General features: G+C 41.1%; 1 protein-coding gene and 1 long non-coding RNA gene across 4 annotated transcripts in view; one reads left to right on the top strand and one right to left on the bottom strand.

Moving 5' to 3' along the window:
• Positions 1-2449: 2449 nt before the first annotated feature.
• The window catches only part of Actbeta (Activin-beta), a 39470-nt gene continuing 23873 nt past the window's right edge, over positions 2450-18046 (bottom strand). The window contains exons 2-5 of the mRNA XM_043423862.1: positions 5380-5600; positions 4976-5216; positions 4684-4864; positions 2450-4561 (exon numbers count right to left, since the gene is read on the bottom strand). Coding sequence (XP_043279797.1) covers positions 4321-4561; positions 4684-4864; positions 4976-5216; positions 5380-5600 — 884 coding nt within the window. The 3' untranslated portion in view covers positions 2450-4320. The remainder of the gene's footprint in view (positions 4562-4683; positions 4865-4975; positions 5217-5379; positions 5601-18046) is intronic.
• LOC122413484 (uncharacterized) lies at positions 5459-17738 on the top strand. 3 transcript variants are annotated; one of them, XR_006261558.1, is made up of 9 exons: positions 5464-5683; positions 6724-7129; positions 7410-7612; positions 8691-8824; positions 9635-9842; positions 12369-12545; positions 13574-13811; positions 14656-14770; positions 14989-17738. It is a non-coding gene; the product is annotated as an uncharacterized lncRNA (long non-coding RNA). The 3 variants fall into 3 exon arrangements; XR_006261557.1 differs by having other exon boundaries at positions 12369-12627; XR_006261556.1 differs by having other exon boundaries at positions 5459-5683; positions 12369-13811.

Below are 18046 nucleotides of genomic sequence, written 5' to 3'. Positions count from 1 at the left end.
TTTTTTTGAAAAAACACGCTTTTCTCGTATCGTTTATCTCCCTCGTTTTTTTCTTACTCAATTTTCATCATTGCTTTTTCCCACTTTCCTCTGTTTCCTCTAATTTAAGTAGCAGCCCGTTATTTCCTCCCATTTTTCTTCGTTAAATACGCTTCATTAAGATTATTATTATCATCATTTTTTTACACAATAATACGGCGTTGTTACATCGTAAACTTGAGCTTGGTAAAGGCTTCGTCGTTACTTTTGTTTTATTTCTTTTATCTCTTTAATTTATGTATTTTATTTATTTATTTATTCATTTCGTGGTACTTTCATTCATTACTTTCTTTGTGTGTTCCTCACTCTCTCTCTCTCTCGTTTCTTCCTTCGCTTCTTCCGTCAGAACGTCACTACAAACTTTGTCGTTTTTTATTTATTCCGCATTCGTTCTTCCTTTCTTACACTCTTGCTCATTTCTGCGCGTTGTTTTCACCCTTTCCCTCACCCCAGCCCTCTTTCTCTTCCATTTTCTAATCCGTCGAGAAGAAAAGATTCTTAAACTTACATCATTCTAGTTTCGCAATCAATAGAAATTACGTGCAAAATTCGTTTTTCTTGTAACGTTTTTTTTTTCTTTTTTAAGTTTTTAAATTTTCTTAAATTTCTTGGACGCAATAGTTCTTTTTGGATGGCTGAAAAATGGCATATTTTTTATCTCTTTTCTTCCCTACCAATTTTCACGCATTTTCATTCGTTCATCAATTACTCTGACGACTCTTAAATCTTTTTTTCTTTAATATTATGTGGTTTTTTTGTCTTTTCGTTTTTTTCATTTCGTCGATCCTTCTTAGTATGATTTATTTGCAAAAAGATCCATCTCCCAAAATGTTTATTCCCTCGTGTTTTCGTTTCGCATGTTTCCTTTAATTATATATATATTTTTTTTTTTTAAATTGGTTGGGATATTCAAATAGCGTAAATGTTATTTTAATTTAATTTCTTCTTTTCTCGTTCCCCTCCGCCCCTCATTGGCTCGTTTTGTAATAATACAATTCAAAGATTAAATTGAGAGTACACGTGCTTTTTCTTTTTATTTGTTTTCATCATTATTTTTCCTTTTTCATTTTCGTTTGTAGCTTTTTTTTTTTCTTTTCGTCTCGTTTCTTTTACTTTTTTTCCTTCTCCCTTGCTTGATTTATTTTCGTTTTATTCGTTAATGCGATTATAAATTTAATAAGGCCCAGTAAGGCTGCGTGGGTTACGAAAGTTAACCCCCCACAAAATTGAATATACCTTTAAAATTACTTTCATCATTGTTTATTTCTTTCTCTCTCGTGCTCTTCCTTTTTTAACCTTTTTCTCGCTTTCTTTGTTTCCCCACACATGCGCGACCTACTTATCCCATTGCGAATTGTGTAAATAATTTTTTTATATTGTCCAAAAGCTCCCAAAAGTCTCAGTCACGTCTGTCTCACCGCAATAACAAAAAAACAAGGAAAACGAAAAAACAATTTTTATACATATATCATATATATATATATATAGAAATATTTTCCACACACTATTGATAATCCGTCTCTCCGAGTGTCGATACGATCGTTAATGAATGCTTCATTTCTTAAATAGTATTGCTTGTTTTTTTTTGTTTTTTGTTTTTTTTTTTTAACTCTTACGAAACAAAAATTTCGATCGATTTTCAAAACGAAGTAAAAATACTTCACTTTCATTCATTTCTTTTTTTTTTCTTTATTATTATTATTTTTTTTCCCCACTTTTTATTTGTCATTTTTTAACGTGAAAATTACAAAAAATCGCGCCGTTTTATCTAAACCGACGGGGCAACGTGTCTGGACGCTGCGCGATTGCTAAAAACGAAAAATTCGTTAACCAGCCAAGGCAAGATTTAATAAAGCGTCACTTTGAATTTCTCACTTTCAATGTTTTTTTTCCCCCTTTATCTTTAATCATTCTCTCATTATTGTCACGTAATTAAGTCCATACGGTTTTGTTGTTGTTTCTCATGTTCGTCAATTCGCTCCCCTTTTTTTTCCATTTCCTTTTATCTTTGTCTCAATTCAATATATAGTAGTTTTTGTATGTCGTGTGTGTGTGTGTGTTTTTATATAATATATATATACACATATATTTATATCGCAGATATATATGTGTATATATATGCACATATGTAAGTTAACTAACTTACAGAATGCCCTAAGATTATAGTACAAACTCATTTAAGATGTCGCATTTAATTCAACATGCTTGTAAAATTTTCGAAACTTACCCAATCTCCTCTTCTCGCGTCCTTATTCACTTATTTATTTATTTAATTATTTATTCGCTTTATAAGAAGCTCCTTCTCCCCGATTTATTCCTTCTTTTTCCTTCATCGTCGTTACATTTTTTTTCTCTCTCTTTCTATCTGTTTTTATTTATTGCCCCCCCTCCCCCCCCCCCCCCACCCGCACTCTTTAAAGTTCGCTGTAATAATAATAGTTATAATTATATATACTATTGTTGATGTTGTTGTTTTCCTCTTAACCTTATTCGCACTCACAACTGTTCTGCCAGCTTAATTTGCTGAATATGTCATCATGCCTCGTTCTCTCTCGACCATATTCCCTCGCGTGCTCAAAGTATAAATATATATTACACTTGCGTGCACCCGACGAGAAAGTTTTTTCCTTACACTGTTTACGAATGATGGGTATCGATGTATTCGTAACGAATATCGATACTACTCGCGTAACGGAGCTTTTTCTCAGTATTCCATATCACGGCTGCCATGTTCTTCTTTGCGTAGCTCGTCCTTCTGTTTACTGCTTTTTTTTTTATTCCCCTGCCACTATGTGTCTCGTTTGTGTAATTTCGATACTTTCATACGTTTTTGCATAAAAAACAAGGCAATTAGATTGAGTTTTTTTCTTTTCATTTCGAATGTGTTTCGCATGTGTCGTTTTTCGTGTTTTTAGGTTATTTACGTTTTTTTACCTCTTTTCTTTGTTCACTCGACGCTCGATCCTTTATCGTTCATGTTATTCATATAAATACTTCGTCGAAAGACATAACCTCGTTATATACATCGTTATAATATAATAATCGTGACATTTTAGTTCGTTTTTTTTCCTGTCGTGTTATTAGAAATTCGTTTTATTTCTTTTGATCGTAAACCGAATATTTTGGATAGAACGAAAAATTTGAAGCTCGCGATAAAAGAGAGCTCGGTCTTTATTATCGTTATTATTAATGTTATTATTTATTTATTAAATTGAATTCTCCTCATGTTTGTTCGTTATGCACTTAACACGCGTCGAACACGTCCCACTATTGTGTTTTGCTTTTGCTTTATTTGTCTACACGAAATTTTAAACGTAGAAACGAACGTTTTTAACCTACAATTACATCGCGGACGGGAGTTAGTCTCATTTTTTTTGTCGTTTAGTTATTTATATATATATATATTATTAAAAACAATGTATATATATATCTATATGTGCTATATATAAATTGTTTTTAATGGTTTTATATTTCACATCCTCCTAAGCTTTTAATTCTCGAAAAATTTCATTATCCTAACTATGGTTTTATTTCCTCTTACGATGACGCGCGCACGCTCTCATCGTCACTTCACTTTTTCCACGAGCGGCCAACGCGAACGAGATACGCGCGCTTAAGCTACAAAATGGTGTCTAAATTTTGGCGTATTCTCCTTCGCAAATCCCCATCGAAGGTTATTCCTTTTAGTTATTGGCGTTTTTTTTTTCTAGTTATTTCGTTTATTTTTATCTCTTACTCACCGAATCTCGGCTTAAAAAAGAAGGGCTCGAGTCTCCCGGTCCCTGATCGTTACACGTGTTGGGAATCTCCGCTTGAACTCTAGCGATCACAGACGACAGCGGCCGTTCGTGGAACTAGGGAAGACGTTACATTTTTTTTCGCGATCGCGCTACGCGTGTGCTCCGAGCTTTTACGAGCGGCGGAGCAGACGAAGAAGAAGAAGAAGAAGGAGAAGAAGAAGAAGAAGAGAATAAGAAGAATGAGTACCGTAAGAATAAGAATAATGAGAAATAGTAGAAGAAGAAGTTGAAGTTTGAAAAAGTTTGAAGAGAAAATGACCGCGGTCCCGTGAACTATTGTTCTTCGCGACCGAGTCCGCAGACTCATTTCGTGCTTGATTTCCCTTGCTTTTTCTTTCCACACATCGGCCACGAACCTCTCTCTCTCTCTCTCTCTCTTTCGCTCGCTTTCTCTCTCTCTCTCTCTCTCGTTTCACAATATTACAGCATTGTTTTATGCGTATGTTTATATATATATATATATCTTGATATAAATACTAATTTAGGGACAACCGCACTCGTCCACTACCATTTTTGGCAAATCTCTTTTAATGATGTTCGAGTCCGGTCCGTAGTATATTAATGACATTGGTGAAAATTTGAGGGGCGCGCAACACGGCTGCATGCCCGCTAGTCTGTCCATTTTTCTGTATTCCTCGATCACGTGGGTGTAGTAATTGAGAAATGTGTCAGGCGTTCGGTGTCCAGCTGCACAATCTCCTCTGCAGTAGTTCGCGTAATATCTGCAATCGTTCGAATTGCGTAAACTGTCAACAAACTCGTCGAACTTACACGCGAAGAAAAGAACGTTTTTCGAGACTGAATAAATGAGATAAATTGGAAACGGAAGAATTTCTTGACTCACCCTTGAGGCGCTATGATCCAATCGTCCCAGCCAAGCTGTGAAAAACTGACGTAGAACCTTTGTTTGCAACACTGTCCTTTTATCGCGCCGCTGCACTCGATAGCCCGTCTTCGTACGCGCTTCACAGCTGCGGGATCCGTTCTGACCACCAAAAATGGTCGATCGGGATCTTCTCCTGCTTCTGGAATAGAAAAAATTACGGTATTTTTTCAGTTCCGAATGGTAATTTGGTAATTGGATCGAATCGGACGCGGAACGGACGAATTGATTCGAAAATTCAATAAAATTTTACCTTTTGAGTTTATTGACGATTCGACGACGTTCGGCGTTTGGACGCCGAAAGTGGAAACATGAACGTGGCTCCCGCAGCCCGTGCAGTCGACCAGCAACGTGAGTTTTTCGTTCTTCGTTGAACTTAATTCATGGCCGCTGTACCAATTGCTGACAACTTTAGTAACGTCGAACTTTTGCCAGCCGAGCTGATTAACGTTCACGCCTAACGACGTGACCATCTCGAGATGCTCACCGAGTTCCTGAAAGTGCCAATAAAAAAAGTGGTTCGGAAAAAAAAATTGTGCGTGAAAGTTCGTGTCCAAGTGTTTTCGATTTTCTCACGAGTTCGATTCGTCTCACGGAGACAAATTTCGAGCTAGTGAGATCGAGGAAAGAGTTACTATCGACTCGAAAATTACTCACCTTTCCGCGCAAATGAGTGACGTTTCCGCATCGAACCCTGAAAACCCAAAGCGTGATGTTTCGCTGATTCGCCTGAGCGCGGCGATGGTGCTGGTAGTGATGAGCGTGCCTAAACTCCACTCGCGCCCAAAGTGTCGCCCTCTTTATTCTCAGTGGCTCGAGTGCCGGATCCCCGCTCGATTGCGGGAACTCCAATAACGGCTGACCGTTCAGTGTACGCCCTGATAACAAACAAAGCTCTCATTTACTTTGATGATTCTCAACTGTCTAGCAGCACAAAATTTATCACTGCAGGGCGTAAAAGGTACGTAAAATAAAAAATACGCGGCAGTGTTATGAAAATAGAAGCTTCGGACGCCATTTTAAAAGGTTCGATTCTGGAAAAGTTTTCGTTCGATTTTTTTTTTCAATTCGGCCAACGAGTGGAAGGTTATTGCTTTTGAAGTGGCAGCAGTCTAACGTGTACGATCGGGGAAACGGAGACGGTTGATTTTGTAACGAACACGATAAAACGTGGCATAATGCAAGGTTCGACATCGAGTGACGAGTCACTTGTCGTAGTTATCGGGAGTATGGACCCGACAGTAGCTTGTCAAGGCTGTTTCCTCATCTATTTTTTTCATTTTCGTTTTCATGTTATAAATCCGTACATAGTGAACAAAGTGAGTGCAGACTTTTTGACGTGTAGTACGTTTTTTCCCCATTTTCTTTCTGTCTCTCCCGCTCTTTCTCACCGCAGTCTGCTGCTGTTATATTGGCGTTTTATACGACGATGGGCGATCGCATTATTACGCTGTTCGCGCGGTACGAACATGTACTCTCCTCGACGTCTCTCGCGTTCGCGCCACTGACTCGGCGATATTCGTCCCCCCTTCGCATTACATTTAACCTCAACAGCGTCGTGTTACGTATCGAAAACTTTTGGTAAACTGATATTTCGTTGTTTTCACAAAACTTTGATGCAAATTTCATTTTTTTGAGGATTTCTTGCTACACTGAAGCAAAAAATTGACTTTTATCGAGCGATTGGAAAAATCTTTGGTCATGGATTCAACTACGATTTCGTTGCTTCAATTTTTTTCCTGCTCTCAGTTAAACTTGAACAAAGAACTTTTCTTCCCTTTGAATATTTCAATATTGCGTTGATCCATCGAAAACCGATTTTTTTATTCATTTTGAAAATTTCGTCAAATTTTCATGAGAGCTATTGAGGTGCAAAAAATATTTTTTATTCAATTTTTCATGAAATTTAAAAAAACGTTCGAACGTCTATCAAAGTCGTTAATCAAATGAAAAATAAATCGATCGCTGAATTCTCGATCTAAGAATATTTTTCTTTTCCAGGTCAATTTTTCCTCAATTTCAGTTCGATTTCAACTCGAAATTCTCTTTTAATGAGATTTTGGAAAAGCTGCTTCTTCCAGTCGTGACGTTGCGATCCGTGGGACCAAGAAAACGTGGAATGGCATTCGGACTGGTTTTCGAGAGGGGAAGAAATTTCGTCCCAAAGTTGGGCTCCATCGGGCACAGGCGTGGTTCTCGAAGCTGCTGGCTCCGAAACGCCAGCACGCAGCGGATAGAGAAGCATCCCCGCGCGGGGGTTCCGAGTGTGTAAGAATGTCGCACGAGCGTGTGCGTGTGCGCGTCTCCCGCGTCGCTATACACCGGCTCGTAAAACAGCACGTATCGTCAACGACGCCGACGACGGAGACGACGATTCTCAGCGCAGCGAGAATCGTTACACTTGCAGGTATAAAATCCACCCCGTGCTCAGCAGCCCCCCATCCGACCCTTCGAATCGTACGCGCAACCCCATCCGAGAATTCTCGACGCGTATATATTTTCTGGACACTTGCACTCGGAAATTACGAACGCGAGAAATATTCCCTACGCAAACTGTCTCCCCAGAGGAATGTCGTACAACCTCCTCCTCGTGCTGCTCTCGTCGAGTCCACCTCGCTACAAAACGATACAAAACAAGATGCATAAAAATGAAATAAAATTTATACATCGAATCTCAATCCTTGCAGGTTTTGTCAACACCGATTTCAACAGCGTTTCTACAATCGCCTTGCCTTTCGACGGAATCCATTCAAGTTCGAGTCGATCTCGTTGCCGTCAGTTATTCGCGCACACTGGAAACGAACTTTTGTCAATGTACTCAAGATTTCTTGAGTCGATGGGGAATTTCATGGGACTTTCAATACTCAAAACCACGTTCTCCGAGCCTGGAGTACGTCATACACTGAATCATTTCGATGGGGACTGATTTTTCGACGTCAAATATCCACGCTACAGAACGAGCGTTTCAGGATCATTCGATTCTCGTTATTTTGGAATGAATTTTAACCCAACGTTTTCTCGTGTCCGAATTTCTCGTCGAGGATCAACGGAGATAACTTTTCTGTTTTTTTTTCTCTCTCTCTCTCTAAAAATAGTATTTTTCAAGAGGAACTTTTCTCGATCCTTCGCGAAAAAGGTGCAGTTTAAATCTCATTTTGTTTTATACTCCGATTCGCGATATTCGCGATAATAATTTCTTGGTCCCTGACGCCGAGAGAGAATGATTTCTGAATTGACCACTTCGAGACGGTCCACAGGATAACTGCGAGTTCGAATTCGTATATCATCGTAATATAACGTACACGAATTTAAAGAGTAATCGGACACGTTCGGTATATCCAGAATTCGATTGCGTTGGCTTCTCTAGAAGGAACGTTTATAAAGCATTATCGTCCTTTTCCACTACGCGATACTTTGTGAACTGTACGTTTTTGGCAAAGCTTTGACACCCATTCGTTCGAGTCGCTCAGTAATTTCATAAAAATATAGCCCGTTGTCGCGTGAGAAAAAGTGCTGTCGTCGTATAATATTGTATACATTTTCCTGGGGCACCATGTTTCCAAAAAAGAAGGAAAAAGAGAGAGAAAAAAAGAGGTGAAGAAAAATCTCGTAAAAGATCCGGTTTTATGGGTCGATCTGAAGCATAAAATATTCCGTCGAAAGAGAGTGGACGTGGAGGAACAACAAAGATTTTTTCTGAATTGAAAAACTTGAATGAATTGAAAATTTATTTGAAAAAGTAGAGCAACAGAATTACAGAAGTCTAAAAGCACATTAGAAACTTTCATTAAATGAAATTTATTTCCATACATTTTATTTGTTTATAAAAGAAGCTTGATAAAGGCTAAAAAATGTAGTTCCTAAAAGATCGACGGGTTTTGGGAATTTTGGGAAAGCAATGAGGGTCGAAAATGTTTGTAACGATCTGTGTATATGTGTGATGCTCACTGGTGAAATTCTTTTTGCAGGAAGGTTCTACTAGGGGATGAAGATACACGAGCTAAAACATACACGGGCGAGCAGGGGTGCAGCGTCCGCGATCGGTCTCGTAAAAGAGATAGAATACATGTAAAAGAGGGCGGCTTCATCCCATAACGGTTTGGTGAGTCACGGACGTCTCCAGCGTTGTAAAAGCCCGAGGGAGATCGAAGAGAAAGAGAGAAAGATCGAGGGAGAGAGAGGGAGAGGCGACGGGGGATAAGCATGGGGCGTCTGCCGCCCGTCTGCCTTCCGCCTTCCTTCCTCTCTCGTTCTCATCCCTGTACTCGTTGCTTGCTTCCCTTCTCTTATTCTCTCCCATGGCTTGCCTTCTCTTAGTTCTTTCCTCGAGCTACTGCAAACCAACCAACCAACCAGTCAGCCTGCCTGCCTGCCTGCCAACCAGCCAGCTTGCTGGGATGCCACTCCGCTGCATCTACTTCGTGTATTACCACTAACCATCACCCTTCTTTCGTGCTAGCAAACTACACTGTACAGATAAAATACGAATCGCTGTACTTTCCTCACAAATTTTTCAAAATCTTCCTCACCATTTCTGTTCCCAAGTTTTTGAGCTACGGCAAGTACATTCGTTTCATGCATATCCACGAATTTTTAACTTCTCATGCACTCGCGAACTAAACGAATAGATGAACCACCGTTCGTTGTACTTTGTGCTGAAATTTTGTCACGTTTTCTGTTTCGAAGTTTGATCGATACGAAGATTGATTTATAAGACGAAACGTCATTTGGTGGGATCAATCTCAGTTTTTAGAGTCGATGAAGAAAACTAAGGATTTTTTTGTGACCTTTTGCTCTCCGTCCCTCTTCCAAACTCACAGATTACACGAGTTTGCTGTGACGTTTCTTCAAACGTCACCTTAACTATTTTGTTTCTCATTTTTCAACAAATTTTTTGTCTTCATTTCGGCAGGTTTGGATGAGCAGAACAATTCCGGATTGACGATGGATGCGAAAAGAAGCAAACGAGTTCGAATCCAGCCAGTATTTTGGTATCTGAATAAAATGGACTCGAGCATAATTCAGTGACGAATAAGCTGCTGCTCAATTTCAGAGCGATTGTTTCGAACGATTGGGATTTTGGGGATCAGAAGATCCTTCGATTTCGTTCGATCAACACGGTAAACACGCAAATTCATTTACGGCTGACCGTAATCGATGGGTACTACTGATTTTAAAATTTTTCACGAAAATGCCTCAAAAAAATGAACGAAGTAACAGTAGCAATTTGATTGGATGTTGCTATCCTACGTGGATGGGCCCTGATCTCGTGTGTATTCATCCCCGTCTGACTAAAATTGGCTCGTACTACTTTCAATTCTCGTATTCTTTGCGTTCATGTCTATGCAGATTGAGTTCGACCTCCGAGAATTTACGATCGAGTGAAATTAATTGTCTGACGAGGAATCGTTTTATCTCGATAAACAAGTTACTTGAATTTCTTTAAAAAGTATGAAAATCCGGCAAGAAAACTGACGAAATTTCGTTTTAGGGAAACCCGAGTCTGAAGGGCAAGTATAAAACTTGTGCCAAGTGAAGTAGAAAAAAATGAAGGTTTTTCAGCTCTTTTTACGCTCGTCACTTACCACAAAAGTTTCTCAGCTCACGGCCGGAGTAAAATCTCGGAAAAATGAAAGCTCACGCAGTAGAAAAAGGCTGAGGATCGAAAGAGATCTTGTCGAATGAGAAATACTCGAGTTTACAGAAGAATCTCCATAAGCGTTGGATAAATAGGATTATATTCGTGATATTGCCACGGGAGGGTCAACGACGAGGATAAAAAAGGCACTTTTTATTCCCCCCCCCTCGTACAGCCTTTTGCCCGTCTGAGAAGACGAAAGCAAAAGCAAAAAGCGATTGCGCCTTTGCGCTAGAAAAATACAAAGTAATGTAAGACAGCGAGGAGGAGGGAGAGGTTGTGGGGGAGGAAAAAACAGCGAAAGTAGTTTTGGTTATCCGGTAATATCCCTGAAGGCCCGAATTTACGATTATATCTTTAATATTCTTGCTTCTCTACATCCACCAAGTTTTTTGTACTCTCACATGGCCCTCTCTTTCTTTTCCCCCCTCTCTTTCTTCCTATCGCCTCTCGAAGAAAAATCTGACCCAGTTAACTGATTTCGCGAGAGACGTTTCTCTCTCAGCCATTGTTCTTGGCACTCTCACTATTCTGCCAATAAAAAGAAAGCGTCAAACGTTGTAGAAATAAAGGGCTGAAAAAGACAAAAAATGGTGAAATCTTCGATACAACAAATAAATGAATGAGAATAAAAAGCGAAGGAAAATCTTTGAAGTTTTTGATTCCAATGCAGTAGTCGCGAAGAAAATTTTTCTCTTCACAATAGTATCGAGCTGCGTCTCCTCGTAATTGTGACAAGGACGAAGGTGCTGCAGTATCGAGAGAGAACGAATGACGTTTTCATTTTATTTCAAGTAAATGTGTGTACGGGGGGGTGGAAAATAAAGCGAGACGAAAAAAAGGGATTTGGATGAGAAAATGATTTTTCAGTTGTGCCGAGAAGAATCAGGGGGTGGTTTCTATTGCCGATTGCGCCGCAATGCGACACGACAACCACACTCGACGAGAGCTGAGAGAACCGCGGCGCACTTCGCTTCTTCTTCTTCTTCGTCTCCTCTATCTTACAGTGTTTCACCGGATATACAGTCGTGTTCTTCTCTCCCTTCCTGTCGTTAAGTTTTCCCTCCACCAACTATTATCGATGGCCGAGAAAGCTTCTGAATTCTTACTGAAAATAAGACTTTTTCGTAATCCCGTCGAAATTCACGCTCTTGGGTCGAATCCTCCAATCAAATTCTCCAGAATATAAAACAATCTCTTAGGGGTGTCCAACCAAAATTAGCGAACCCATTAATTTCGAGTTTTTTTGAATATTATATCGGGCTCGTTCGTCAGTAGTAGAAAATCGTTCGAAAGTATTTTGCCGTTAGAAACAGAGAGTTGAAAATATGAGTGGAGCCGCAAGGGTAAATCGAAGCTCCGAAGGCACATATCGTTCCATTATTTCCAGCGTTTTAGCAGCAATTGGCTCCAATAACGGGATAATCTATCGCTCGGAATTGGCATCACTTAAGAATAGCGTGAGAGCGTTTAAAAGAATCGACAAAGTGGCTGCGAGTGTTAAAGAGCGGGGTTGGTCAAAGGGCCGGAGGGGAAGGTTGAGGAGGGCCGGGGAGGGGGTCGCGCATTGGTAACACACAAGGGTGAGAATGAAGTGTGAAAGAGGGATGAGAAAGAGCGTTGTGTGCTTGGCGGTTTGTGACGATAGCGAGAGTTATCGAGCGAATATCAGCCTATTAGCAGGGCCAAGGTTCGCGCGAGTGTTATAGGCCGCGTCAGATCCATTCCTCAGTCCCACCGTATGTCACGTTTTCATATAGATTTTAAATCCTCCTATAGTTTCATTAATTTATCGTGCTGCTCGTCGTACGAACAAACGGGAGCGCGAAATGGCCCCGGGCTCGCGTGGCTTCCTTCATAGCTCGTACAAATTTTCAATAATTTAGGCTCCTCAGTGCATGGTGCATTAAAAAAAGGTAACGGAAAAAAAAAAAAAAACAGCGAAAGGTTCTCCGAGCCTCGCTCCAAATATTCTTCCGCATTCTACCCTGCTTTTCGTGTGTTACAGCTCGCGAGCGGTTCCCAAGGACGCGAGCGATCGTTCAACCATACCCCCGAGACCGTTCTTTATGCCGTTCTTCATCGATTGACGATTCTCCTCGCGGTGGAAGAGCACACGTGCTTCCTACCCCGGGGCAAATGCAAGGACAGCGACGAAGGCGAGTGGAAATTCGACTTTGGGAAGGTGACGATCACTGCTGGAGAACACAAGTTTATTGATGAGGAGGGTTTATTTAACGGTTCGTCGATAAATTCCACTGTTCCCGGTGAGTGGCGAACCGTTTTTGTATCCGGGAGGAAATGATTGATGGAGGGAATAACAACCCTTGCAAGAAGAGATTCAAACGGCACAGTTTCGAAATTGACGCATAAAGTCAGCGACGAATTATCAATCTAATGTAGCACTGGACGAAAGTGTCGCGTGAGGGAAAAAAATTGTGGCGTTTCGAAAGCTGAACAGGGGGGCGGGAGAAACAATTCTCTTTATCACGAAACTTCTGTCAGAAAGAGGAATAAGGCTCGAGGGACTTGTGAAAGTCCGAAAAAGAAAAGGAACCAGCATCGGGAGACAGACGGATAGAACATCCGTTAGAACGGACCGTTCGCAGTTACCGGGCACATCGATATCCGGGCAACCGGAAATATATTTATTTTATTCTTCCTCGTTATCGGAATAACGAATTTTACCTAATAAAGGGAAGAGGAAGATAGGAGACGCGCGCACGCGCGCGCGAGGGTTCGAATGATGAGGACGAATGAACAGCCGATTGGTGGATCCTCGTGATTGGTCGCTCCATTTGCCAAACGAATTTCCTGCTTGCCTTCTTTCTTTATGCTTAATACTTTCTCAATTTCATGTCCTCCCCTTCATCTAATCTCCCAACTTTATCCTTAAAATATTTGTGCTAATGGAAATAAATTCATGACGTTACATCGCTCTATCGTAATGTCGATCTTCCTTGTACATCAGCCAATTCGTACGAAACGAGCATTTCGAAACGCAGATTTTCAGGCTCGAGTATAGTTTACTTGATTTCAAGATGGAAGGGAGGCGAGAGAGAACTCGTTTTTTCAATCCAGAACCTTGAATTTTCATTTGCCAAAAAGAAGTCGAAAGTTTAATTATTCTACAGTCAAGAAACGATGCTAAATTTTTTTGAATATCTGAAATTCCCATTTTCTTCCTTCACTAAACTAAAAATATTGTTGCAGACGATTCAACTGAATGGCTGAAATCGAATGATTTTGATCGAGCCCCTAAGACGATTCATTGACTTCCGCATACTTCGAAGAGGCTCCAGTGAAAGATTGCTCCAAATATCAACTATCGAATCCTTCGTCCGATAACCTTGAGGCTGGATCAACCAATGACATTACAATAAAATTTCACAACGTCGTTACCAATGATTTGTTTGGCTGTTCAGGACTCAAATCACTCGAACGTGGATCGGTAATTACGTTAAAATAGGAGAGTAACTTTTGTGATTTCCGAGGACCATTAGATTACGAAAAAATCAAAATAAATGAAAAAAAATGTGGGAAAAAATGTTAGGGAACGAAGCACGAGGGATGAGTCCGACACGGTGGAGACTCGTCGTGTCGGGCTGCACTTAAGCTCTCTGAAACGAGACAGGAGTCTCGAGAGGACGAGTAGGGGTTTGTGGGAAGAGGAGAGAAAGGGGGTGGAATGTCGTGGTGGACGGACTCGCGTCCCAGCATCCGCCGAGATTTACGTACCGTTGACTGTGTAACTGTAAGAAACTTGGCTTCGTGTACGGCCTCGAGAAAACGGGCGGAAGGGTTGGCGGCGGAGGGACGCGGGGGGTGGTGGGGGGTTAAGCTTGAAGGAGAGTTCGAGGCTAAACTAGTGAAGAGTCGAAGAGCTGCGGGATGGCGCGAGGCAAATGGCGTATCCTATATCATAATAATGCCAAATATCCAAGCCCAAAACGCGAATTTGCCACAAAGAAAACGATCCCATCTTCGTCGCCATCCTCGTCGCTAGCACTCTTTCTCGTAAAGTAGAGACAAAATGCGTTACCGACTCAACCCCCTCGAGCCCCTGGCCCTGCGCCTCGCCCTATCGCCCCTCCTTCATCCCTCACGACTCTCGGGGACAAAACATTTTTTTAACCTACGATCTCTTTCTTCTTCAAGTACATCCTATGCACATTAGATTCGTTGTAAAAAAATCTCCTACCAACTACACTGCTCGATTCATCCCTTCTGTCTACGCGACACAAAAACCCTTTTTAGCTTACAAATCATTTTATATTTGTACATTTTTTTTTCAGTCGTGCCAATGAAACATCTTTCGGTCACTCCAGTCGCTCCAAATGCTTTAATGCTACGTCGAGGAAACATCAAATTTCGTGTCTTTTTCATATCTCGTTCTTCGAGCAAATGATGGTGAAAAAAACTTTTTTCAAAGTTTCTTCTCAAATTTGTAGCTACGAAGATTTTACCATTTCGATACAATTTGTGGCGAGCAACTGAAGGCTTTTTTTTCTGCAAAATTAAAAAATGACTGAACTTGGGAAAAAAAGCTTTGAAATATTCGTAAATATTTGAATGAATTTTTTATTCACAAGTTCAATGAATTTATTTAGTGAAATTCTTTTTCGCAGGATCACTCGTCCAAGAGGAAAAATTATTCCAGAAATACGAGGAAAAGGAGAGTTGAAGGAAGTTAAAAAGACGAGGGACATAGACTAACTTCTCGTAATCGACGAGACGCAATCGTGAAAGAGTATCGTAAATTTTCGTGTGGCGCATCAAGAGGCTCGAGACGGCGTGCGGAGCATCGGCTTATATGGGAGGGCGGGAGCAGGGGCCGGGGGAGGAGGGCTCGTCGCCAAGTCGTCCATTTAAACACATAGTGGTACGAACGGCCAGTACTGTCGAGATAAAGATTCGCGGTAGCCAAAGAAGAGAAGAGGAAGGAAAAGGGATGAAGAGCGAGCAAGAGAGGGAGAGAGAGAGAACGAAGGAATAGGGGGAAGAGAAGAAACGAGAGACGGAAAGATTCCACTATTTTCTGAGGAGTAAAAAAGAGTGGGATTCGCAGCGCTCGTACGGTATTATTCACAAACGGTGCTAAGTGAAATAACAAAAAAATGAAAAAACATTTACAAGCCAGATACAATCTGCGGACTTCCATGCAACAAGATTTCCCCAGACTTTTTGAAGTTTGAGAAGCTTTTCCCCCTTTTTGTCTCAAATACCATTTTCCCTCGGGGCTTTTCTTTCCCCTGAAGTACGTCGTGAAATAGTCGAAGTTTCGAATCTGCCATTCAATTTTTGCACATTTTACACACAAATTTGAATTTCAATCATTTCGATTGTATTCTTTCGGGTTTTTTCATAAACGAGCACGATGGTCGCATGGAAGAAATACACAAGCCCTGCCGGAATAGGTCTCTCGACAAAAACTTGGGCTCTCAGACCACTAAAAGGCCACATTCACGTGGCACCTGTTAGATTTGATTGTCCGCAAGGGAGGCACCTGTTAGACATGCGCACTGTGTTCCTAGATACGCGTGTACGACGGGTACCCATGAAAACTTGAGCGGGGATTTGGGTGGGAAGAACGATTGTATTGTAAGTTTTGGAAAAAATTGAGAAAATATGAAAATTTTGAAATTTTGACTGACAACAAAATTTTGTGGGCCAGACACTTATTTTAGCTTCTCTCAAAAAAAGTATGTGGTTGCGTCCGGGCGACAAAATATTAAGGAGATAAAACTATGTTTGCATGATTCGGGTAAAAAAGTGGAATCACTTGCTATTTGAAAAGAGAGAGTGGTTGGGTCTAAAAAATGTTCAGGCAACAAAGTTCACTTACATCAATGGAAAATATTTATCAGAGAAAAATATTTGCTCTCAGTGAGAATTCATCGTGTTTTTGTTGAGGAATAAAATCGACTCGACAGTCTCTAACTTTTGTGTTATGAAATACGCATAGCTCGAAATACGAAGAGAAAGGAAGGGCAGAAACGCACGCGATTGAAGTACGATAATATTCTGAACTTCAAAGAAAATGAAGAGAATAAATGTGCCGCGATAAAATAGTGATCGAGGAAAGTGTAAGATGATTTCTCGAGGCTCTTTGGATAAGGGCGTCAGTAAAATGGAAGGGCGAAAAGGGAAAATAGGTTGATGGTAGTTTGCAGAGATAATTCCGCAGGAGAAACGATCGGAAAGTTTGAATTTCGCAGTTCAATGACGAGGAGTAATTTCCAAAGGGTTGGTGAGAGTATCGCCAAGGTTCGTCCGAGCGGAGAACCATAAAGAAATTGCTAAGTGGTTAAACGGCTCGGAGTCCTTGAATTCCCAAGAGTCTGCGAAGCTCCTTTTATATTTTCGAGAGCCCCGAGACTCGTAGAGAGGTTCCAACATTCGCAGAATTCCACGGTTGACAAAGTGTTTTTTTGGAAACCTTACCAAAACGATATTTCACGGAATTTCGTTTGAGCAATATTCCTTAAAAATTGATGGAAAATAATGCTCGAGGATGTTAAAAAACGGACTGAAAGAACCCGAAAACGATGCTTCGGAATCGACTTGCCCCCAAACCACTAAATTTTCTACAATTCTTTTGCCACCGTTGTTTGTGCCCACGAAATATTCGAGAGAAAACGGTGACGGTAAGAAGAAGGAGTTCGAGAAAGGAAAACCGTCGAATGAAAATTGTTGATTCAAGGATTTTTCTATCCGGTGCGATCTTATTGTCCTCTCGAAGGGTGGCTGGGTCAGGGAACCTTGACCTGTCACTTTCATCCCTCCGCATTTTTATTCCTCCCTCGACATCGTCTACCCTCTCGGGCTTTGTACGCCTGTCCCCAATCGTCAATTCATTCGACATTCCTCTCGCAATGCGGGCAAACTTTCTTTTCCGATCGTGTATTGAAGCGTCTCCGAGGCGTCCTTCTGGCACCGTCTCAGGGCGGTTGCGTAAAATATAATTACTCTCAATCTCTCTCGCTCTCCCTTCTCGTGTGCCACGCTCGTTTGGCTCTCCGAACAAAGCGTTACGACTGCTCATCGAGTCCCCCGTACACAGTCGCCAACGTATCCTTGTCCTTCTTCGATTTTATTTAGCCCATTTGCACAGTCGTCACCTCGTCTTGACGTTGAGACGTTTCCAAGGATTTCTCTGGGTTGGAGGGTCGTCGATGAGATCCGACGACGAAAGGACCTCGACTCCGGTGCTGTTCGGGTCGTCATTTCATTTTGAAGCAAGAGGATCTTCTTTATTATTGAAAATAAGAGTTTTTCCACTGCAGGGAGATTAAGAGAGTTTCTTTGTAATTTCGAAAGCTCGATGTAAAAAGCAGCTTATTCAAATGCAGGTTTATAATGATTTTATTCAATCTTATTTATCCTCGCAAGATCATTGTTCGCTGCCCTTGAAAAATGTATCACAAGCTTTACACACTGGGCGGATATGGCACGAGCGCAACTCCCCTTTATCATTAATTTGTCATGCACGAGAAGACAATCGTCCATCGCTATAGATGGAATTAAGAGAGAACGAGAGCCGGGGATTCCTCATAATATTCTCGGTTCTTTCCCCCCTTCCGTCTCCCCCCTCTGTCTCTCTTAAGCCGTTCTTTATAACCGGTGAATGGAGTGACTATAAATATCTGAGAGCCACGCAAAAAGCTCTTCTACTCTACCTCGTGA

Source organism: Venturia canescens, chromosome 7 (genome assembly GCF_019457755.1).
Source record: "Venturia canescens isolate UGA chromosome 7, ASM1945775v1, whole genome shotgun sequence".
NCBI lineage: Eukaryota > Metazoa > Arthropoda > Insecta > Hymenoptera > Ichneumonidae > Venturia > Venturia canescens.
Note: the sequence above shows the minus strand (reverse complement) of the source record. Positions and strands in the feature narration are given on the sequence as shown.